At 34.1% G+C, this 25,106-nt stretch overlaps 1 protein-coding gene across 1 annotated transcript; it reads right to left on the bottom strand.

Annotated features, from left to right (window-relative positions):
* Positions 1-1,677: 1,677 nt before the first annotated feature.
* On the bottom strand, positions 1,678-24,907 carry myl13 (myosin, light chain 13). The gene is made up of 7 exons (XM_088643037.1): positions 24,710-24,907; positions 17,959-17,986; positions 5,898-6,047; positions 4,689-4,862; positions 3,829-3,906; positions 1,880-1,913; positions 1,678-1,792 (listed from the first exon to the last, which is right to left on the bottom strand). Exons 1-6 carry the CDS (start codon positions 24,812-24,814, stop codon positions 1,885-1,887), a joined length of 564 nt encoding a protein of 187 aa, XP_088499163.1. The 5' UTR covers positions 24,815-24,907; the 3' UTR covers positions 1,678-1,792; positions 1,880-1,884.
* Positions 24,908-25,106: the final 199 nt, after the last annotated feature.

The following is a 25,106-nucleotide window of genomic DNA, read 5'->3' on the forward strand; positions in this document are numbered from 1 at the left end:
CTAAAAGTAATCTACTTTGAGAATCTTTTTACTCCAAGGTGAACAGATATTCTCCCGTGTAGCATTACATACTACATAAAAAATCTATATGTATGTTAACTTCAAGCATTTGACATTAGTAAATAATTCATGACACTGATTACATCCATATATGAAAGCAATTGCCTATATGTGATACATACAAGACTACCTTTGAGGCTTAAAATAAATAATCTGTTTTCAATCAATAAACCAATAAAATAGGAACATATTGCAATTGTATTGTTTTTGTCTTACAAAAAACTACATTTCTGTAGTGGTGTTTTGGTTTCAGAGGGAATGTTATGCATTGTACAGTGTGATGTTTCAATTTCATTGGATCAATAAAAGGAATGTAACAGGTTCATATAATTCATGTAAAACATTACACAGACTATTTCATAATAATATGATGTGCCAATTGCAGATGTACTGTAGATGAAGTTAATAAAAAATTATAAATGTTACATTTCAATGTAAAGATACATGGACCTACTGTACAGTATAGTACTTTTTTGTTATTCTCTTTAGTGTCCTTCTGCTGTATTTTAAAAGAGGACCCTGATGCCCCTTAATTGATCAAATCCTAATATTAAATTTGCTAATTTGGAAAATAAACTATAATGTTTCAATACTGTTTATATGTATATATTCATTATTCTAACAAATAATGTTACAGTAAATACAACATCAGCACATTTTAATTGGGTCAATGTTTTTTTTATTACCCGTATTTAGTTATAAAAAAGAAGCATATGATAAAATCAAAATGTGTAATAACTAACACTTATGCACATACAAGATCATTTTATTCAGAACCTAATGTGTATTTTTGGCTGTGTAAACTTATGTATTTTGGTTCTGGTTTCCTTTTATTTGCTTTCTGTTAAATATACATAATGAAAACTCAATAGCTGCATTTGGCTACATCTGTGGCATGGCATAGGCTTTTAAAAAAGCCTACCTGGGAGTTAGCTGTGGTTTTGGCAGAAGTGCATAATCTATTTGTATCAGCAGGAGACAAAACCTCACATTCCAAGTACTGAAAATCTATTCAGTGACCATCAGCTCCATGCTCACATGCTTTCAGTTATAGGTCCATTTTAAACATTTTACTCAGTACATCATCTTTTATTTCTATGATACTTTGTCATGTCAGATAAGTTAATAAACACCTTGTGTGCATTTCTTCTGTAATGTTCATATTCTTCTTATTATATATATTATATATGTGAATTCAGGTAATTGTTCTAGTTTGAACAAACAACATAAAAAAGGACATGTTTTATCATGCAATTATCACATTTGCTTTATTTTCTTGTAATTACATTATTACTGCAACTTATTTTATTTGTTAAAGATCAGGGAAAACTGGAAACAAATAATTAAGTGGTAGAATTAGGTTTCATACAAATATTTCAACATTTTAAAATGTTGTGTGTGTTCATTAGTTTGCAAATTAGCATGTCAGAGTTGGTAATAATTTATTATTCATTTCAGAAGTGCATTTTGCCTTGTACTTGATAACCTACATATCAAAAGAATAACAAACCCCATGAACTAGTTCAATGATGTGAATCATTCACAGTTTATGTAAAAAAAAGTTTTTCTTATTTTCTCTTTTGTAAATATTGTTCTGATATACATTATTTTCCAGCCTTGTTATTGTTTTTATTTCATTTATTATCAAGGGCATCATTGCAAGAGAACAGACAATAAAAGCTTGAAACTTCCCAGGTCATTTCCAGTGGAACATTCTTGGTATATTAATTCCCTGGTAAAGGAAGAATCACAATTAATTTGATTAATATATCGTAAAACGTACTTAGAATTAATTAAAATAAATAAATAATTATGATACCTCTTTTATCCTGCCATGATATGTTTGACGAAAGCTGTTGAGAAGAGAAATACAAAAAGGGTATGTTGTATTAAACGAGAGACAGTATATGATGATTCTCCATTTACTTTGTTGTCAAAATCATGCAAAAGGTCATTTCTACTGATTTTTCTAGTTGTCTCATTGTCTGTTTTTTCTGTCATTTTCTCTGTCTGATGATGGATGTCAAATGGAACATTCATGCATTTGCAAATTAAATGGTCCCACCCAGGCCTTATCATACATGATGACTGCTAACTCCGACATCAAGGGACACAAAGACAAATAATTACAGTACATTTGGATTCAGTGTGTGGCATTAATAAATTTTACATTTCCATTAAATAAAACATTCTAGGGTCAGTGTCTTTAAAATGGGAGAGGAGCAGTATCTGTCACCAAACACAGCATGTAGTTTTTAATTTGGCACATGAGCCAAATAGATGAAAAACTACTTTCCCTGAATTCCCACACATGTAATGCTACCATTTATTACATATAGTATCAGTTAGATCGAGCAATGTCAAAATGAGTAAGAGAATAGTTAGAAAGATAAGGAATCCTTTGAAGTAATATCAATCCATCAACTATTACATCCATTCTTGCAGACTGCCTCCTTCCAAATGCAATTATTTATACCACTTGTTTTGCAAGCTATCATAAAAATGATATTAAAACGTTTTAAGTGGTGTTTGTTGTTATATTAAAAAACATAACAAGAAATTGTGAAATTAACTATTTAAATATATTTTCTAATAATAGTGCTCACTCTGTTGAAGTCTGCAATTGTATCAACTACTATATTAAATTATGCAACATATTCAATTACTCAAAACGTTATGTGTTTTTGCTCTTAAATATGGTTTTAAAGCCACTATACATATATGATGTATTTTATAATTAAAATCTAAAATAAAGGATTTTCTGATTTTTTAGATTTTTTTGTTTTCTTATTTCCATTTATATACAATTACTGATAATTGTTCCGCTTGTAATAAAAAAAGATAATTCTATTCAGTATTTTGACATACTGTATCTCATTTGGAGTTGTGGTACCAAAGTGGTAACATCCTGTCTCAACAATGTGATCATCGTATTTAATGAATTGCACATAAGCACTAATGGGTTAATAAATATTTAATACTGTATCAATTAGACTGACACCCACACATAGCTGCAGTACTTTAAGGATTCACGTCATCGCCTGGTAGTTTTACAGAGAAATGCAGTCTTACTTCAGATTATTCAAAAATATACAGAAGTGATGTGACCACACTAGCACCTCTTGTATTCTAGATGGATATATCTGTATTTCTGCAGTTCTTCACACTTTAATTAAAAATCAGAAAAGGCAGCACAGAACATAAGACTCTAGCAAGTGTAAAAATAAGCTGTTTTCACAGCTGTTTCACAAAGCTTTTTGCTGTTGCTGATTTGTATACATTTTCAAACATATTCTTCATGACAGAAAACTAAAAAATAAAAATTGTACAGAACAGCATATATTTTTAGTTGGAACACTCTGCATTCCAACTAAAAATTTTATTTGATACAGTATGTGTTTTTAAAATATTTAAAGGATTTATTCAGAAAAATAAAATGGTAAGAGGGACTTTAGGACAGAAAGAGGTTAAACCACCATAGGCTAGCATGTACAGTATGAACTTAAAACACATTACACATGTTATAGCATTAGTGATGTTTATGACTTAGTGATATGTTATATTTTTTTTCTAGTACTGTATGTATGTTATTTAACTTATTGTGGTTGCTGCTGCTGTTCTATTTTTATGTTTCTGGTGTTTCACTAATGTTGTGTATTCTATGTATTGGAGCATACTGTACATGTAAATACGCATTTCATTGCACTTGTGCAAATGACAATAAATTGAACTAAACTGAACTGGAGCTTTCTCTCAAAATGACATTACCTTCATAGTTTATGCAGCCATTGGCATCTTCTTGTCCAGCCATGAGTTGCTCAACCTCATCTTCTCTCATTTTCTCACCTGAACCAACACATTAGTTAATGAATGCATTTGTTTCTGCTGTGCACTCAATTGAAAGTTACTTTTTTACTGCACTCCATTATTAAATCATCTTACATGATGGTTGTGCTGCATCTCACCGGATGGTTGTGTTTCACTTGAGTTTGGTTTGCAGTTATCTGCACTTTACGTATATTCAAGAAATCGCTACAGTAACATATCCACGGGCACTTACCTGTGTTTTCCATAGTATTTTCTTAACCAAAACATGCTGTCTTAAAACCCCTTTTTTAAAATCTCCTTTAAGGCCTTGGAAATAATTTAATATATTGTACACATACGTCCAACATTATGGGTTGTGCGTATCCTCTCAAGACAGCCTTCAATTGTATGGAAAATGATCACTCTGTTTCAGTAACAAAGATCAACTGCTCTTATTTCAGCTAAATGTCTTTTTGTGAGTTTTATATATACATTGCACTTGTATATTGCACAACATATTTAAACATTTGTGTCGATTTTAAAATCAACAACACACACAAGCATTTTTGCCAATCCCATGACTTACAGTAGCACAACAGAATCACTGCCATTATTTATTCTGTACAGCAAATTCAATATGCCTCTCTAATACTCTTTTAGTATTGTGTTTTTTACTGCTGCATTTGTATTTTGCATTAGTAAATGTACTGAAAATCTCAGTTCCATTGTACTTCCTGTCATTTAACATAAATAAATATAAATATACAATGACTTCATGTACAGCATCAGCACAAAGTATGCAGTGCTCATACTGTACTTACCAAGTGTAGCCAGCACATGGCGAAGCTCAGCTCCCATGACAGTCCCGTTTCCCTCCTTATCGAAAACCCTCAGTCCTTCCACAAAGTCCTCAAAGGTTCCTCGATCTTTGACTTTGCTGATATGTTGGTGCATTGGCAAGAAGGTCTCAAAGTCTAGCATCTTGGAATTCATCTCTGTTAAGAAGATGTTTGTGATTAATTCATTAAATATCAAAGTTAGACAGTAAAGAAGTTATTATGTGTTGTTTTAACTTAATTTTATAGATTTTCCAGTGCCATCATATGTTTTGATTAATTGTTTTGTGTGGGTTATATCAAGTGAGATAAAATCAAACAGAGTGTGTGTGCCATTGTGTTTTGTGGTATGTTTTCAATCTGAGTGATGCAGGGAAGGGGCAGAAGTGAGCTTAACAAATACTATATATTTGGATATTGAGTGCAGTTCGATCCTTTTGACACTTAAAGAATCTAATCAACGGGTGTTACCAAGTTACAAAGTCTGAAATGATGGGCTTTACAACAATTACTTTGTGACCTTTCTGGGATAATGAAGCAATTTGACTCAAGCAAGCTCTCTTTCATGAATCCATTCACATACCAAAGCTAAATGAGCAATCACTGCAAAAAAAGACTGGCCTTGAATCAATAATTTCCTAGATACCAAGTGTGACTTAAAGTCCTATGATTTTCTAGTTTAACTAGAAGCAGTTTAGAGGACTCACTTGTATAGATGAACTAACAGTAATTTTAAACATATTTGAAATTAATAGAACAAGTCATAAAAAATGAAAAATTGAACACTCCACTAACCTATTAATACAATTAGATTTATTCATATTAGAAAGTGCCCCTTCAGCCTGTGGCCTTGTGTTTTCTACCTTTCCAATTATATTACTTAGATATATATATGTATTAATTTGACTTTCTAAACATTAAGCAGATAAAAACTATAATCAGTATAGAATTGACACATATTATTGGAGAATCTTAAAATCTATATACTTGTTAGCATGATGCTGGGAAGTTTCTCTAAATAGAAAATCAAGCTTTTAAAAATGCTAGTGAAAACAACAGAGCACATCAGTTACAATTAGAATTATATTCGCTTTCCTAAGGTATTGGGTATGTATTCAAAATGTGTATTTGTAGCTCCCTTTTAAATATTACTTAAAACAAATTTACTTAGCTGAAAAATAATGATTCACTTACCCTCAGGCTTTGGCTTCCCTAAAACTTTCATGACTTCAGCATTTGTTGGGTTCTGACCAAGTGCTCGCATTAGATCGCCACACTGAGCATAAGTAATTTTCATTTCACAAGTCGGAGTTCTGTCGAACAGGGAGAAAGCCTCCTTGAAGTCTAATGGCAGTATGGGGGAGAAAAAGTATTTTTGAGCAATTTAGTAAATATTCTTATATCTTAACACAAAATACTGTGAACAAAAATAATATTTATAATATATTTTAAAGGAGCACTGTTTCAGACTAGTTACATTAAAATATTATATTATAGCAAATAGAAAATCATTACCTTATAAAACCTACAAGTAATGAATTATTAAATATGCCATCTTGTGGCATCTAGTTGTTTTAAAATACCTTTGGTTTGAACTGAAAATCAAAGCCTACAAAATTGAATTGTGATTTTATAATTTATTTACAGTAAATAAAATATTATGGAGGATTTCACTTTCACAAATACAGTAGAGAAGTTACTAAATGTTCAAATTGGTATACATTTTCTTAGCTGTCAAATTTATAATGAGATTTCCATTTTTCATCTGGGCATCTGAAATCAGTTTCATTTTATTTAATCAGACATCCCAGTGTTTATAGACATGAAATGTAAAAGGTAACATCTAGGTCAACATTCATTTTTTTTAATAGAATTTTACTTGGAGTTAAATATTTTTTTATAAACGCCATATACAGTTCCTAGACACTGATTATGACATATTCAGAAAGACTGGAGGCAGAAAGTAGCAAAAAACTACACTGCCTGGCAATAGCTCACCATCCATAATTTTGTTTCTACTGAAATACCCTTCTCTGTCTGTGTTAACTAAAATAAATAAAAAACAAATTTACATTGGCACACATGTCTTTCTTTACTTATTATCCAGTTGTAGAATGTCAGCAGTGCTACCAACTTATGGTTCAACAGCTGACAACTTATAAATAGAAATTATTCTACATAGAAAGATCAGTGTATTGTTATCCTTGAGAATCAAAGCCTATAATTAACTTCACTGTGAACATGCCCATTTTTGATAATGGCTGCCATGTACCACATGATTCTTTCACAGATTTATATGCATGGGTAATATGGAGGAATTTGTTGGCATGGTTTAAGGTATGTCTTGGCATCATCTGTGGTGGGTCACAGGTTCTAAGCTACTTCCAGATGAGTACCAGGATATTTATAGTAACAGGCTTTTTTTTCTCTTGCAGAGAACAGTAGAACACTGACCTAAAAAGGAACCACAGTCTTAATAAAAAAAATCAAGTGCTTGTCTATAGTTATATGCATATAATTAAAATATTTTTTTGTGCATTCACATTCTAGCTTTCAAGTAGATACAGTAGTTTGAATAAAACATTGCATCTGTAAGCTTAGGAGATACAATTGATACAACCATTTCAACCTTGACTAATTATGCTGAATATTTAACTGAAAAACTTTACTTGACAAAATGATTTCTGTAACATGAAGTTTGCTTTAAATAGCTACCTATAGGTCTAAAGCTTTGTCAGCACAATTATTTTATACAATTTTATACCAAATCACTTAAATGCTTTGTCCCATCTTAGGGATTTGTATTTTTCACAGGCAAGTAATAGGATTGTACAGTATGTTTGTTCATCCTGTTCCTCATTTCCACAAAACACTTACAGTAGCTGAGGTAAGTAAATATGACTACCTTGTATCTCCTTTACATTTTCTACAGCTAAACAGTCATTTTAAAGTAAAAATATTTTGAAGGAAAGTCAAAGTCAAAGTTTATTTCAAAGTCAACGTCAAAGTTCATTTATCAAATGCACAACAATACGGCATGCAGCAGTAGTCGCTGGCAATGAAATGTCTTTTTCTGCGAGCTCACAAAAATCACAAGAATCACAAAAATCACAAAATTTACAAAAACACAAAATTCACAAAACTGAGGTTACATTTTTGAAATTGAATAAAACTCAATATGAGTTGAGCTGTTATGTGTCCATGGTGTGTGCAATATATACATGTAGTGCAGTTATGCTGAAAACAGTGAAAACTGTGTGTCCATGTAGCCATTACAGGTGATTTGCTAATGGAGCTGCAGGTTGGCTATTTAACAATTTATTGCCTGAAGGTAGAAGCTGTTCCGTAGTTTGTTGGACTTGCACCGAATGCTTTGGTACCGTTTACCAGACGGTAGGAGGGAAAACAGTTTGTGACAGGGATGACTGGGGTCCTTGAGAATGGACCTGGCCTTCTTCAGACATCTAGCTGAGTAGATATCCTGGATGCTTGGTAGCTCACAGTTGGTGATAAGATGCGCTGACTTTACCACCCTCTGCAGTACTTTGCGATCCCTTGTGGAGCAGTTCCCATAACAGGCAGTGATGCAACCAGTTAGGATGCTCTCAATAGTGCACCTGTAGAAGTTGGCCTGGATATGTGATGGCATGCAGAACTTCTTTAGCCTGCGGCGAACGAACAGGCGCTGCCATGATGTCTTGACCACGATGTTGGTGTGGTGGGTCCAGGTTAAGTCCTCTGAGATGTTAACTCCCAGGAACTTAAAACTGCAGACCCTTTCCACTGCAGTCCCATTGATGTAAATAGGTGTGTGGTCTCCTCCCTGATGTTTCCTATAGTCCACAATCATCTCCTTTGTCTTACTGATGTTAAGAGAGAGGTTGTTCTCCTGGCACCATGCTGTCAGGGTTTCAACCTCCTCCCTGTATGCAGACTCCTCACCATCTGTGATCAGGCCAATGACTGTAGTATCGTCCGCAAACCTAATGATGGAGTTTGAGTTATGCCTGGTGACATAGTCATGGATAAATAAGGAGTAGAGGACAGGGCTAAGCACACAGCCTTGGGGGGCTCCAGTGTTTAGAGTCAGGGTAGAGGATATGTTGGTGCCCACCCTCACCACCTGCGGACGTTCTGTCAAGTAATCCAGGATCCAATTACAGAGGGAGGTGTTCAATCCCAGGTCCTGGAGCTTGATGACAAGCTTTGAGGGCACGATGGTATTGAATGCTGAGCTGTAATCAACAAACAGCATTCTCACATATGTTCCTTTCTTATCCAGGTGTGAGAGGGCAGTATGGAGGGCAGTGGTAATAGCATCTTCTGTTGATCTGTTCTGGCGATACGCAAATTGCAGTGGGTCTAGGGTGTCAGGCAGTGAGGAGGTGATGTATGCTTTGACCAGCCTCTCCAAGCACTTCATGATAACTGATGTGAGTGCAACAGGGCGGTAGTCATTCAGGCAGCTGACTCTGGGTTTCTTAGGAACAGGGACAAAGGTGGTTTTCTTAAAACAGGAAGGAACTATAAACTGAGCTAGAGAGAGATTGAATATGTCCGAGAAGACATTTGCCAGCTGGTCTGTACATGCCTTCAGAACGTGGCCGGGGATGGCATCAGGGCCAGGAGCCTTGCGTGGATTTGTCTTTTTAAAAACTTTACACACATCCGCTCTGGATATGATCAGTGGGTTTCCGTCTTGGATTTCTGGAATCTTCCTGACTGGATCTGCGTTGCTGACCTCAAACCGAGCATAGAATGAATTTAGGTCATCAGGAAGAGAGACAGACTGTTGTGCGACATAGCTGGGTTGCGTTTTGTAGTCTGTAATGGTGCGTATACCACTCCACATGGTCCGTGTATTGCAGCCGTGATAATATGACTCTAATTTAACTCTGTTGTTGAATTTAGCTATTTTGATAGCTTTCCTGAGGTCGTATCTGGATTTTTTGTATTGATCCATATCGCCAGAATTGAAAGCAGCTGTCCTAGCTTTTAGTTTGGCCATATCTCACCATTTACCCACGGTTTCTGATTTGGATATGTGAGAACAGTAATCCTGGGAACCACGTCTTCAATACATTTACTTATGTAGCCAGTAACATAGTCCGTACACAGATTGATATTATTTCTCGGCAGCTTCGCGGAAGATCTGCCAGTCAGTGATAGCAAAACAGTTATTTAGTGTAAAATCCAATTCAACTCATACAACAATAATGTAAGTTAAATCCCATTCAATATCTGATTCCTATGGTTACAAAACAGTTCAGAAATAGTTTAACTATTACAAACTTAAAAAATTCAGTGACCGTAAATATACGGGACCTTGCAACAGTTTTAAGATTCCAAACTGGTATGGATTGGCTATGTCATTCTTATGATATTTGCTAAATATGCAGTAAAAGTCACAGAAGCCTTGTGTTGTGGCAAGGGCTATCATTACACTAAAAATTAACTGTTACTAAACTTCTAATAATTTTTCTCTTTGTAAAAGCAGAGGAATGTAGCTGAGAAGAAGTCTATTTGATAAAGATCTTCCAGGTCTGGAAGGTAGACTGGGACAATATAAAGCTTTACAGTATATTCAAATGATACATGGTGCGGCTTGGCTCCATGCAGTCTCCCTCTGCTAAGACCATGTGTCAAAGTTTACTTCACCATTCATCACCCAAATGATGGGGTTACCAGAAGTATATCTGATAAAATCCTAACCAATCATCAACTGTGGAAAGAGTTCAGTTCAGCTGAACTGGCAATCTAACTTTACCCTATCTGCATGCAGTCCGAGCCAGGTTGTAAACTTTTCTGACAAACGTCACAATAAGAATGAGTGAGTAAGGAACATAAATTTGCCCAAGATATTGTTTCTGCAAGAGAAGCAATCTTGTCTTGTTCTTTTGCCTGATCAACCAAAAAAGACAGATGGACTCTTTCTGTCAACATCCTAAATATCCAGGTACATTCCAGGTTTATTCAGTAAAAAGCTATATTGTAGAAGGAGCTAACTTCCCTGCAGAGCTACCTTCAGCAACCCTAGGCAAAGCACAGAGCAAGCAGCTACCAAGTCGGACTACAGACTTCTGTAAGTTTAAACTAATCAATGTACAGTACATGTGCCCAATAGGTCTTTGACTATAAAGTTTATTTATTCACATTTTAAATTCTGACAGTAGAGCTATTATTCCAAACATGTTTTATAGTTTAGTTCATGACAGTTTACATGTATCTGAGAAAATGAATGATTTAATTATACAGATGCAGCCATTTAAAGTGCGCGGTACAGACACGTACCGGAGGTAAATGGCTATGGCCTCGCGCATCGTGACGCAAAATACCGCGGTACGTGATTGGTTGACCGACAGGGGCATTCGTGGTCCGTTGGTCGGTCGTAGAAAGATTTACAGTAAATGTCTTTACTGTGCCCGTTTTAGCATTGAATATTCATATGGAATTTTACCACTGAAGGGAAATCTTAGTACCTGAGCATAAAAAGAATAGGAGCATACTGTAACGCGTGTGAAGGCCATAAACGATATTAATTTTGGAACATAAACATACAGTATATGGCTGGTCTCGGTACTTTAAAGAAAAAATACACACCGGTATTCCATTTCTCCCTAAACATTTTAAGCATCAAAGTCTTTAACTAACATGTGAAATAGCGTGTAAAAAAGTGGTAGTTTTAAGCTTTTCTGCTAATACAATATGGAATCACGTATCTAAAGAAATTAATAATGATATGATTATATTCGTGTACTGCTACATTTCTTTGAAAAAATAGAATAGCAATATTATGGATAATTAATTGACTTTTATATTTTTAAATATCACAAAATAATAGAATTTAAGTCATTTTTATAACAATGAATAGTCACCTATGCGTTACAATATAAACATTTATATTGATTTAAATCACGTTTTGATTTAAATCGCAAACGCGTGTTTAAATATATGTGTTTTTTATTCACAATCAGACAAATGCAACATAAATTGATATCTTTATCTTCTAAGTATCTTAATAAACTTTCAGCATAGCTTTCTCCCTGTTTAGATTTATTTTTCTTGGGATCTTGGGATAAAACGTGGAAAGATTAGATTGTAATCGTTTTTATTTTTTAAATACATTTTAGAAAAGTGTAATCTAAACTAAAAAGCTGTACATCACCTGCTATAAAGATACATATTGTAATACTTTCGGGTTCGGATAGGACAGACACAAGAACTCAGACTTGCGGAGTTAAAGCAAGTTAAAGCCTTGATTTTATATATCACCTTTAAAAGTGGCATCTCAAAGCAAAGTAAATACCCAACACTGATTGTACCCATCTGTCATGCTTATAAAGCACCTTGAATTGAATTGAGAGAGAGAGAGAGAGAGAGAGAGAGAGAGAGAGAGAGAGAGAGAGAGAGAGAGAGAGAGCGAGCGAGCACAGCCAGGACAGACAGGCAAATAAGATACACTCCACAGACATTCATAACAGCGACATATCATAAAATGTTTGCACATATAGTTAAATTATTATTTGTTTTTCAGGAAGTTAAAAAAAACACTTGAATTACTTATCCAGTCTCTCGAAATAAAATTATTTTTCAAGCAATGCAACTAACGTCAGGCAACGTGTTTTTTTTAATCCAACATTGACAAACACATCTTAAATCTTGTCTGTCAGTCAGCTCTTTTTTCTCTATTTGAATTGTGGCGATTCAAACAACCTGGGATAACAAGTGGTCTCAAAGTCACCGAGCTCACAGAGCTTCAACAACAGATGACAGTTCCCTTAGTCCTTCCTTAGTCTTCCTGAAATTGTCAAATTATGAGTGAATAAAAGCATTTTATTAAAAACTTAATAAACATTATTTTTTAATCGCGTATCTAAGGAAATAGCAGTATAACCTTGTTCATGTACAAACAGTGGCATGTTACATTATTAATTTGGGTGTCTCCTCTTGCCAGAAAGCTCTAAATTGCATTTTGAGTGTGGTTTTTGACTTTTTTCAAGTTGCAACCCATAAATAAAGCTGATACTGTTTAGACTTTTAATTATTTTAAACTGTATTATAGCAGCACAATGCACAATGCAATGTAAATTGCAAAAATGCACTTGGAATCTGTCCAAGCCCTACTTTGTCAGGCATTTTCTTTTACTGTAACGGACATAAAAACTCCCTTGCTTTTAACAGAGCGTTTCATAATTTCCAAATACGGAAATTATTTAAACTGCGACACTTATCATTCAACCAGAGCTCGAAATATCACAAGGATCCTCAAGAGCATAGCAAAGACTGTATTAAAAGTATACTAGTGACAAACTAGTATACTTTAGATCTTTTTTTCTGATCTGATCAGAAACATGATCAGATTTTCCCTGGTTCAGAAAAAAGACTATTAAAATCTGTAATCTTTCCACTTGTATGTCATCGGAAAATACAAAAAGTTTCTGCTTTGTGTAAGGCTGGTATCAAAAAGTAATCTAAGTGGTGAGAAAGCTGTGCTCCTCAAACTGCTTTACAGGATAAAAACAATAACAACAATAGTGTTAGGCTGGGCAAACGATTTTTTTACAGAAATACAAAATGAGATATAATGATGTGTTCTGGCTTAGACATTAACGAGTACAACCCCCCTCTCTGCGGGAGTGCTGGCTGTGACGAATTAAACTGGTTTCACAGGTATTTTCAAAGTAGAAGGGGGCAAAATTTCCAGCGAAAGACACCTCCCCCCCTCCAAAAGTACAGTACTTACTAGTTAAGAAAGCTAGGCTCCTCAATGAAATTGCTTTAACATTAATGCGTTGGTGTAACAGTCTGGGCGTGGCAAGCTTCTAATGTCAACTCGACTACGGTGAAAGGAACCCTTCTTTCATTGGAAGACAATGAACATATTCTAGCCCTAAATGAATTAATAGCAAACATGGTTTACATAAAATACATTTTTCCAAGAAAGTTTAACCTTTGTCACTAATTAAACCACTAAATAAAGACATAAATATAGAAATCTTAAGATTTTTAAAATACATGACTTTGCTAAAATTTATTTAAAAATAAAAACGATTACAAACGCCAACGGAGAGAGAGAACAGGGGAGGGATGTTGGTTTTGCATAAGGGGGAGGGCTATGGCTATGGAAATGAGGTCTATTTGGGAATGTGGAGTTACATGTTCTGGCTGTTTGTGAATTACCGTTGTTGAGTATAGAGTGTTGAGGTATTGATTTTGTGTAATGCTTTATGTTGAAAATTGAGCTGGATTTTGTTTATGATAAAGAGGATAAACTGGGATGGGAGAAGGGTTTGGTTTTGCATAAGGGGTGGGATTATGATAATTGGAGGAATTTGAGAGAATTTTTGGTTTGTATTACGAATAATTCGTACAAGATATTGAGATTTGTTGTTGTTTTGTTGAGATTTAACTCCGCAAGTCTGAGTTCTTGAGTCCGTCCTATCCGAGCCCGAAAGTATTACAATATGTATCTTTATAGCAGGTGGTGTACAGCTTTTTAGTATAGATTACACTTTTCTAAAATGTATTTAAAAAATAAAAACGATTAATTAATAAAACAAATAAAAAACACAAATATTTAAACACGCGTTTGGGATTTAAATCAAAACGTGATTTAAATCAATATAAATGTTTATATTGTAACGCATAGGTGACTATTCATTGTTATTAAAATGACTTAAATTCTATCATGTTGTGATATTTAAAAATATAAAAGTCAATTAATTGTCCATAATATTGCTATTCTATTTTTTCAAAGAAATGTAGCAGTACACGAATATAATCATATCATTATTAATTTCTTTAGATACGCGATTCCATATTGTATTAGCAGAAAAGCTTAAAACTACCACTTTTTTACACGCTATTTCACATGTTAGTTAAAGACTTCGATGCTTAAAATGTTTAGGGAGAAATGGAATACCGGTGTGTATTTTTTCTTTAAAGTACCGATTCCTGGAATCTGACTGGCTGACACCCTTCTGAAGTGGTTCCATAATATCTGGTATACGGAAAAGAAAGCGTTGATAAAAAAGCCTGGATTCTCATGTATCTGATACAAGTATATTTTAATACAGTCTTTGCTGTGCTCTTGAGGATCCTTGTGATATTTTGAGCTCTGGTTGAATGATAAGTGTCGCAGTTTAAATAATTTTCATAGTTAGAAATTATGAAACGCTCTGTTAAAAGCAAGGGAGTTTTTATGTCCGTTGCAGTAAAAAGAAAATGCCTGACAAAGTGGGGCTTGGACAGATTCCAAGTGCTTGTACAAATGTGCTAAAGAAATTATACTTTTGAGTTTACAGCTTGTCCAAAGTCATTCATTATTAATACTATTAGTAATATCTTCGGCAAAAGCTTTGCAAAAATATTTTTGATAAAGGTAGGTTGTGTATTTTTGTCCAACTGAGCAATCTTGCTTTCATAAAATATACCAACTTTTTAATGACTGATGATTAACATGCTGTAATACACGGTTTAAATTTAAAAGCTCAAATGCTGTACATGAGAGGTTAAGCTTTATTGGCTCCTCCTGGCGGTTTTACAAGATGATGCCGGATACTTTCTGGCATGACGTCAAATGACGCGATTAACCCCGTGATACTGCGTGACAATGCGACATGCCCACCGGGGTATACCCCGAAATACCCCACCCATTTTGAATGGCTGCATCTGTATGAGACTGATAAAACCTAAGAGATAGCACTTTATAGTTGATATACTTTAACTATGAAGTTAGATCTGATCTTTGTAATCTCTAAGTGAACAGTCTGTTGTACTGTATACAGTATATTATGTTTCATGTGTGGTTTTGTTAAGCATGTTTCAGTGTAACATCAATAAATTGAATATTTCGAATCCATGTGTGAGACTCTAAATTATTGGGTGAGATGGATCCCTAACATTTATCAATGCACTCTCGCAATTTACTGTTTTAATGTATAATTGATACAGTAAATTAAAAGCCTCACATGGATTTACTTGTAAGATGACTGTGTAATTGTCTGTAATGGTGAGAACACGTTTTTGAAAAATAAGCTGTCTGTGTCTGTATTGTTGACCAAACTGTGGAAAAAAGACTGGTCACAAGATGTAATCCAAATAATATCTGCCTATAACATAACATTAATAGTACCCTTAATGATCATTCTTCCTGCAACAAAGCAATGTTGTTGAACAAATTGCAAACTGTTTACCCTGAAATTGATACACAAGGAATCTACCATCAGCAATGCCCAAATTAAACCCAGTTAATGGCATCTCCCTTTTTTCTGTGACCGAGACTGTCCATAATGTTGATGCCCAATGCAGATGTCCAAGTCAATACTGTCTTAAAGTATATCAGACATCTTTTAACTGTTTTGTCACTAATTTGTATGTTTTGTGTCCCGATGATAGCATCTGTCTGACAGGTCCAGTTCTGTTCTGAAGTTGTGGCACATTGATGCCAGAATTATCATTAAAATTACAGGATGATTTAACATGAAAGCACAAATTGTCTGTGAATCAAATTTATGAGTAGCATATTCATTTGCTATTTTCCTAATAATGATAACATTGTACCTGCCTACTTATACTGTACAGTATATAAGGTCTTTTATGTTATATCTGTCAAACAGATTTGGTATTTGCACTGCCTTTTTATTATTAAAAGAACAATTATCACTGAAAATAGACTTCCAAGGCCCTTGGATACAGTTGGTATCCTTTACACCTTTAAGGAGCATAACAATTTTAGCATTCATTTTTATTTTAGTAATAAATATATATCATAGGCTGAAAGGCCTGTTACAATTCTTGATTCTTCTGATGTGATTTTTATTACTGTTGAAGTTGTAAAACACATTTCGTACTTACAGGGTTTGTCTTAGACTTTTTATTTGTAAAATGTAAGGTATTTGTGTCTTTACAGAGCTGTAAATACCTTTTCAAATGCTGAAGAATTGATACAATACCCTTAGATTCACATTAATATTGATCCTTAATGCCCTGTTTTCTGGAGAATAGCATTTTTAAAGTTAAAGAAATTCCAATATTCACGTTCATCTGCTGTGTAAGTGTTGTTTGTAGTGTTTATTTGATAAATGAAATATTCTGATTTTCTCTGAATCTCAAAAATCTATATTAGAAACATACATTTCATGGAGAAATATGGTAAATATGATATATTACATGGAAATAATATAATTTTCCTGTCATCAATGCTAAATAGTAAATTATACATACAGTACTGTAGAATATTATGTTTTGCCATACTGTACTGTATGTAAAGCTACAGTATGTGCTCTTTAATTGGCCTTCCAGTGCAAAATTTGACAAGATCTGTAGTTCTACATAAATAAAGCAAACCTGCAGGTGTTTCTATTTTCTTATGATACTCTCTGGTATACAGCATTCACTTCTTCCTCATTCAGAACATTCAACTCTCATTAAATACTGTATGCTATAGAAAATCTATTTGCAGGTGTTGGCATTAGGCATGTTTACAAGTTGTTAATCATATATAGAAACAGCCATATACAGTATTTAACTGTGTCAATATCTTCTTTAAAATCTTTCAGAAACAGCACAAAAGGGAAGCACATACTCTTTGAAATGAGCCACAGCATTTAGAGTACTTTGGCTTTTTTCATTCTATGCTATGTAACGCCACATAATTCAGATGTCAAATAAAATCAGTCTCAGCACAACATTTCAAACTCTGTGATAAATGACCACAACCATTTTGTCCAATTCATATACACTGTACATGCAATATATTATGCAAACTCTAATGATGTTTGTTATTATCAGTTAAGATTATTAAAAATATCACATTTGCAAATTAAGTACACAACTTCCATGTCTGTTCTGCTGAAAAGAAAATTATCATGATACTTCCTTAACAATATACAGTATATATATATGAAATCCTTAGCAATGGCAATTACCTTAACAATATATATATATATCACTTCACAAGGATTAACAATGTCATATACAGTATACAGTATCATGAGTTAAGTCACAAAGGTGAAGAAGAAGGTTGCTTTCATGATGAAAAAATGTCACATGAGAAAAAAAACACACTGAAGACACTAAGCATAATGTGTAGTTAAATAGTTGCCTTCATTATTGAAACTTTTTTCCTTGAAGTCTTGTAAATTATTTTCTGTTATTTTAAAATAGTTGAGCTTCTCTGAAAATAGGAATGTTCCCAGACTTTTAGAAATTAAAGAAATGTAATAGAAAATATTCAGTTTAAAAATTAACTTACCTTCAATTTGTTCAGGTGTAAATTCGATCTGAAAGAAGCACAAATTAAGGTTGTAAAAATTAACTTCTGTTAAACAGTGTATAGGCCATGCAGTGTCTCTGAACTGTTTTCTTTGATTTGAAAACTTGATTTTTTTAAAAAGCTGTATAATTTCAAAACAAAGAAACACACAGTAAAGAAAATGATGTAAACGTTTATTTGCAAGCATAACAAGTGAGATTTCTGACAAAGGCACATGGACATAGTGCCCCACTAAGTTTTACAAATATGGTCAATTCCATATGGTATATATTTTAACAAATATGAAAATATTTTAATGTGTATCCTTTCCAATGGGAACTACTATGCTAAAATAGAAGCAAGGCTTTGACAAGTTGAAAATGTTTCTTAGACACATTACATTAAGAAAAAATCTAAGGGTAGGTACAGAAAAAATGGGAAGGGACAGAAAATGTATAATTAGAATACATTAAGAGTAAAAGTACTGAAAATCACTGACATGTAAAAAATGAATGTTTAAAAATGAAATGGCAAAAAACAAAAACTCAATATAAAAACAAAAAGTACCATATACTTGTGATACATGTTTGCTTAGTAAATTTGCTTTCCAAATGCCTAGAGCAGTACTGTATCATATTGTGTTTGTTCACTAAATTAAGCACTGTTACCACTCCAAGAATAGTTTGTGATAGGAATTAATAACAGTTCATTAATGTAAAATAACATGATTTAAAACCAATGAACCTAAACAGCATTCCAAAGATAATAATTCTTCTACAGCACAAAGCAGGGAATATAATTGTTAATTACATATTTACAGTATATCTTGGATCAGTGTTCATAAATCAAATTATTTCTGTTTAAAGTTTTGTTTCCCTATAATCTTTTTAACAAACTTAAAATAATCAATGTTTATATTTCAGATTTATTTATTTTGCAAAACATAGCTTAATTAATGGAATCTGGGTCAATTTTCATTGTAATATTCAGTACACCTCAATGCTTATTCTGTGTTAATTAACTTCTCATAATTTATCGCACTCCCTTCCCCTTCATTTTTATGTTTGTGAACTATACAGTAGATTAACTAAGATTAAGAACTAAGATTCACTTAATCAATATACAGTATAAATATTACCAATTGGTTTTGTCTTTAATATACATAATGCATTAGCCATAATATATAAGCTAAAGGCAAAAATAAAATTCAAAACAATGGCAATGGTGCACATTGTGTTATCCAATGGTCCTCTTCTCCTTGTTTTGTGACATAGTACCACTTCTATCTTTTCCACATAAACCAATAATTTTGTCACGTTGTTTCAGTGTTTCTTAGTCTTACTATTCTTCTAAGGACAGCAGTCCTTAACATTAAAGAATAAGGTCTTGAATATGGACTGCATGAGGTTAGTGTTCTGCATGATAGACTAGCAGCGCAGCTGCTTGGAGGTGTTCTCAACATGTCATTTTAAGTGGTTGCCAGGTACAAAATACATTACCACCATTTACTAAATTAGTCCCATAATCTTTGCTTATCAGCTGGAGTTATTTTTTCTTTATATGAACAACAGGATGTAGTAGATTAGGTTAAAATTTGAATCCGCAGTTTTACAATTAGAAAGAAAAGTGGAAGCACAAGAAATTACGTGACATATTGCTTTTCAGTAAGGTAGAATCTAAAGAAAGTTCTTTAGATGGTTTCTTTAAGTCCATCACATATAAAAAAAAACAATTTTGCAGCTCTGCTATTAAAGCACCGAAAAAGTATTCAGCTTTCCAAATGGTGTATCAAAATACCACATTACTCAGCTCAAACTGAAAAGAGAGATGCTGAACACAATTCTTCATCTCAGTTTCCATGTGATCATCTGAAGAAATGTTTGGGTTATGCTTACAAAAGGGTTAGAATTATGGTTTACATATTAACCTACGTCAGTGATCAGAAGATGTGGATAAGAAAACCGGGTGTTATTCCTGTAGCCTAATACAATTAATAATTTGTGCCTACAGGTTTAATGTGTGAAAACTATTAAAACTTTTCAGGTACATACAGTCCATAATAACCATTTTTTCTTTCAGTCCACTTTTTTTGTGGTATGGGTCTAGGAACATACTTAATAATGTAACGAACAGTTCTTTCCGGACCCTATGCGGACAACACAATCCGAAGAAGTGGGGAAACACTAGGAAAAAGTCATGCAGGAATACGGGGCTGAAAACAGGGGGGGCGTGTCCAAAGTGCGCTGGTGCACGGGGGATGTGTGGCCGAGGCAAACAATCCAAAAGTAATCCATAGAGGGAATCCAAAAATGCAGGAAAGTCCATAGCCAGGTGATCCATCCAAACAAGGAATTAAAAACCCGAACCGGGTCGGAACCGGTGGACAAGGAACAGGAACAGAGGTTAAAACCTTAACGGGACCAGGCGCTTCCAGGTCCCGGACTCGCACGGTGCGGAAACCAGATGCAGAGCCAGAATGAACGTCAGCGCCTGGGTTTTAAGGTGGGCTGGGAAAAGGGGTCAGGTGCACAGAATTAAGTCTGAAGTGAAAGGGCTGGAGCACTCTTAAGGAGGAGGGACTATAATTGTGACAATAATCCATTCTCAAAATTCATTTTTGTGTCAGAGAACCTGTATGCAAAGGTGATCTTGAATTCTACCACAGAAAAATCTCTTAACTTTAAACAGAGTTTTTGAAGTTTCAAGTGTTGTTGCTCTTATTTACAGCAAATATTAAGATTCCTGAGGCTCTATACACTGCACAATCTTTGTACTTTGTGTTGCTAATGATGTTAAATGGTTCTGTGATTTACTAACCTGACATTCAGTAGAATAACCTTCTTGTGCTATACACCTGTTGATTTTTATTCACGTGGGTAATTCAAATGTCTGTACAACAATGTCACAGAATATTGAATAATAACTGTATGTAAGCTCGAATGCAATAATACAAATTCATAAGCTTTAGTGTATTTTAACAAGCTTTAATTTTGCAGTTCTGATTTTCTCTTATTGACAAAACCATTAAGATGGGGTGAATCTCGAATACATTTTTTTTAATTAGAACATATCTACTTCTTTTAGCATTCACAAGCCTTTGTCATGACATACTCATTTGGTTAGGTCTTACAGTATATAACCATCCATCCATTTCCTAACTGCTTTATCCATTACAGAGTTGCTGGAGAGCTGGAGCCTATCCTGGACTATCCTGGGCGAAAGGCAGGATACACCCTGGATGGAATGCCAGTACATTGCAAGGCAAACGGGCAAAACTACCCACACACTTACCAGGGACAGTTTTTCTAGAAGTAGATTTACATACCATTATCTCTATGGACTGTGGAAGGAAACCGGTGGATTTGGAAGAAACCCACATGAACATGTGGAAAACATACAAATTCCATGCAGATAGTACCCCAGGAAAGTAACCCAGGCCCTAGTGCTGCAAGGCTGTAATGCTAACCACTGCACCATTTTGCCACACTTCCTACAGTATATATAAACAAACATTTGTTAATTATTAGGATTCCTCATTGTTACGTCCCAGTGTGTGTTCTGTGTGTGTTTTTTTCTGTGTTCCACACTGCTGACCCTTGATTGTTCTCCCTTCCCCATTGGCCAACCATCACACCACTGTTTCAATATGATGTCATCATCAATCAGCCCTCAGCCAATCAGAACTCATTTTCTTCACTATATAACATGGAGGCTTTCAGGAAGAAAAGGCCTTTCGTTTGACTTCGGTCCCGTTTGGTTTTGGCTATTGCTTTGCTTCGCTTCTGGTTATAGCTTCGGCTTCGTTTGTTGGTTTGTTTTGCTATGTGTGTGTTTGTATTTTCATATAGCTTCGGTTTTGTTGGTTTATGTTAGTTTCTTTGTACTTTCGTTTGTTTGTGTGTTCATCCTTGTTTTGTCATTACCTTGCCCCAGTGTTACATGTTCAACTTTTGTGTTCTTTTGTACCCTGCTCCTGTTGATTACTCTTGTTTTCCCTTATTTGTATTCCTGGTTCACTTGTGTTTTTGTGTGAACTTTTGTATACTGTATAAGGTTAGTTTAGGTTGTTGGGTACACTTTACACACTTAGTTGACTTTGTATTAGTACACTAGTTTAGTACGGGTGAGTGCCATTTGTCTTGTATGGTTTTGGGTAGTCAGTGCAGGTTAGCTAGGATGTTGAAGACGCCTAAGACCGTGTGTTTCTGGTTTTCTTTTGTAGTCAGATTAGCTTTCCCTCACTGTCCTAGCCAGCTCCATTTTGTTTGTTATTTTCTTTTCTTTGGCACCACTCTAGTTCTTTACCCTTATCACGCTTCCTAGTCCCTCACCAAAACTTCCAAAAGAATTATCCTAAATGTTACACCCCTTTTCCCCTAGACACTTGGGGTCGTAACACTCATTAAAAAATAAAATAAAAAATGAATTTATCTTGCCATTAATATTTTTCAATGAACTCACCGAGACTTACAGTAAATGTACAAGTAATACAAAATACACACTAGAAAAATGTAGATTTCACGTATCATACTAGATATACTGTAGGCACTTTTTAAATACAGTATTAAAAGGATTTTTTGGCAACTATACTGTATATACAGTATTGAAAAAGCCAGAAATCTAATTCCATGTCTAATCGATAAAATGTTAAAATACTAAACTTAAAAACATATTAAGCTTCCTTCTTTAAAAGTACATTATTGATGCCTCCACCTCTCTTAGAGATGACAAATTGCATGATGAACACCAGTAAAGTGAATGGTTAGTGGATAAGTAATGGCACCTAATAGAACTATAATGTTCAGCTATTCAGTATTTTGTCTTTTTTGTTTCTATATACTGTATTCTTTTCCTCTTGGACAAGAGACCATATACATCTGACCATATGTCATATGTGAAATAATTTCTTTTATATCAATATTTACAGTAGCTTGTGTGAGGACACTTCATAGAGCCACATTTCACAATACTATTACACTGCTCACAAGATGCACATTAATAATAACCAGCAGGTCCAGGTGCCAGCAATGTTTGCATTGGTTCAGTTATCTGCTTTATCCAGAAGACACTTTGCATTCTGTCCATGTTAAAAAATAAAGGAATCTTCCAAAAAAAAGTGTCTCAATTTTTTATCAGATTGTAAGACGTACCAATGTTTATGTGGAATGTTTTAATACTGTACCATCTGAGTATTAGAGCTTCTGTAAAATCATTTTTTTTACAAAGTCACTTCACAGTACATAGTTTTAGAGGTGGTATGAAATGATTTAGAATGCATTAATTAAAAATGTATTTAAAAAGAAATAAAAGCATACAACAAGTCCAATAGAAATTTTTATGCTAGGAAGAAAAACATTTGAAAACAAAACCATAAACATGACATAGTAAATATAGTAATAAAATTTAGTTATAAGAACAAATGATGTATATAAGAACAAAATATGGCCAGAAATCTCACAAAAGAGCTTTTAAGAGATTTTGAAATTTCTTTTCACTCCATTTTCTTTTGTTCAGTTAGAACAGGATGAGAGCATTTAATTCAAATGATGTTGTTGGCTTAAAATATAAAGCCACAGGTTTTCATAAAGGAAAAAAAAATGAAGTAAATTGTGGGTGGTCTGCACCAAAATCATAAGCATCATATTTCAAGTGTTAAATGCCTCATGCCATTGTAATTTATCTGGTTATTCCCAAAACCATTTGTTCAAACTTTTGCAGGAGAAGAAAATATGGAAAAACTGCCAAGCCTTTCTTGAATGTATTTCATAGTGTCAGATGTGGACACTTTTAAAGATCAAACACTTGGTATTTTCTCAGCTTGACCATAAAAAGAAACCATGAATAGAAAATAATAATTTTGCCAGAATGAACTAACTGATTTTGCTGAAACTCTGAACAGTCATACAGAGATGTACAGTACAGGTCTGCTGTGCAATTGTTTGACTGCTTTTAATTGCGAACTTCACCCTTCTGGCTAGAAGTTGTGTATTTAAAAATACTTTCTGTTTTCTGCTCTCTTTTCAATGATACATAATTTAGGGTGTATATTTTGCGAATAAATATTGATTCCCATAATTCATTGTGACTGCTTCTTAAATTACAAAAAAAGGCAGCTGAGATTAAATCTATGAATATATGAAACAAAAACTAGTACAGTAAATATTTGAAACCTTTATAGACAGACATCTTTCTGCAAATTTGAAATGCAATTTAAATATAATGTATGTAGATTTTTGTAGAGGGAAATGTAGATATTGGGGGAGGGAGCTTTAAAGTTCTAAACCTTAAGTGATTATGAAAGGAAACTCATTTTTGTCACTTATTTAATGCTTACAGATGTTTTGACAACTATATGGATTTGTTTTGCCTTTGCTACATCTGTATGAGATACAGATGAGATACTCTAGAGAGAATTTTAAAATGGAAGTTAAATACAGGTATGTAAGATACTATAAATACAGTTGTGTGTATATTGAACTTGTGAATTGAGTTTCGAAAGAAAATATTGGTTTTGCACATTCCACTGTATTGCTCTAATAAAACTTAATGCTTAAAAAACAACCGGTATTTCAAACTTCTTTTTATAGTGGTTATATGACATTATTTTATAGGACAATAGACCCTTTAATGAAGTCTTATGTGAGATATAATCAAAAAGGCATGCCAATAATATATTGATAAATCAAATAATGTAGATGTGTCAATGGTAGGTAACAGTATAAAAAAATTCATAAGCAGCTGCACTACATACCGCCACACTTTGGGGTTCAAACTCTGGTTCTTTTGGGAGCTCAGGTTCAGGAGGCTTAGGGGCTGGCTTGGGAGGTTCCTCCTTCTCTTTCTTCTTTGGTGCCATGGTGCTCCTGGTGTGTAGTTGGATGAGAGAAACTGAGAGTTCAGAGGTTCGAGCACTCAATGGATGAAGAACTCCAGCAGACCATGGGCTTTATTGTGTGCCCTTTGTGTCACTCACACCCACTTTCTTCATGCCTCTGCTGATAATAGTGGAGTGCTATAAAAGGACATTGGATTTGTGATGCTATTTAAAATACCTGGACACATCCATGCTCAGAATTATGCATCCAGTAAGGCACACACTTCATTTATTCATTGATTAAACTAGAGCTCAGGCCATTTTACTTTCTTTC

This window comes from Lepisosteus platostomus, chromosome 8 (assembly GCF_059453375.1).
Source record: "Lepisosteus platostomus isolate fLepPlt1 chromosome 8, fLepPlt1.hap1, whole genome shotgun sequence".
Taxonomy (NCBI): domain Eukaryota; kingdom Metazoa; phylum Chordata; class Actinopteri; order Semionotiformes; family Lepisosteidae; genus Lepisosteus; species Lepisosteus platostomus.

Bases quoted from the DNA above. Each gene is read 5' to 3' on its own strand.
- myl13 (XM_088643037.1), bottom strand. From the start codon at position 24,814: ATGGCACCAAAGAAGAAAGAGAAGGAGGAACCTCCCAAGCCAGCCCCT. The intron at 17,987-24,709 runs GTATGTAGTGCA...TGCTTCTTTCAG, and splicing joins TTGAACCCCAAAGTGTGGCG to ATCGAATTTACACCTGAACA. The intron at 6,048-17,958 runs GTAAGTTAATTT...TACTGCCATTAG, and splicing joins TACACCTGAACAAATTGAAG to ACTTCAAGGAGGCTTTCTCC.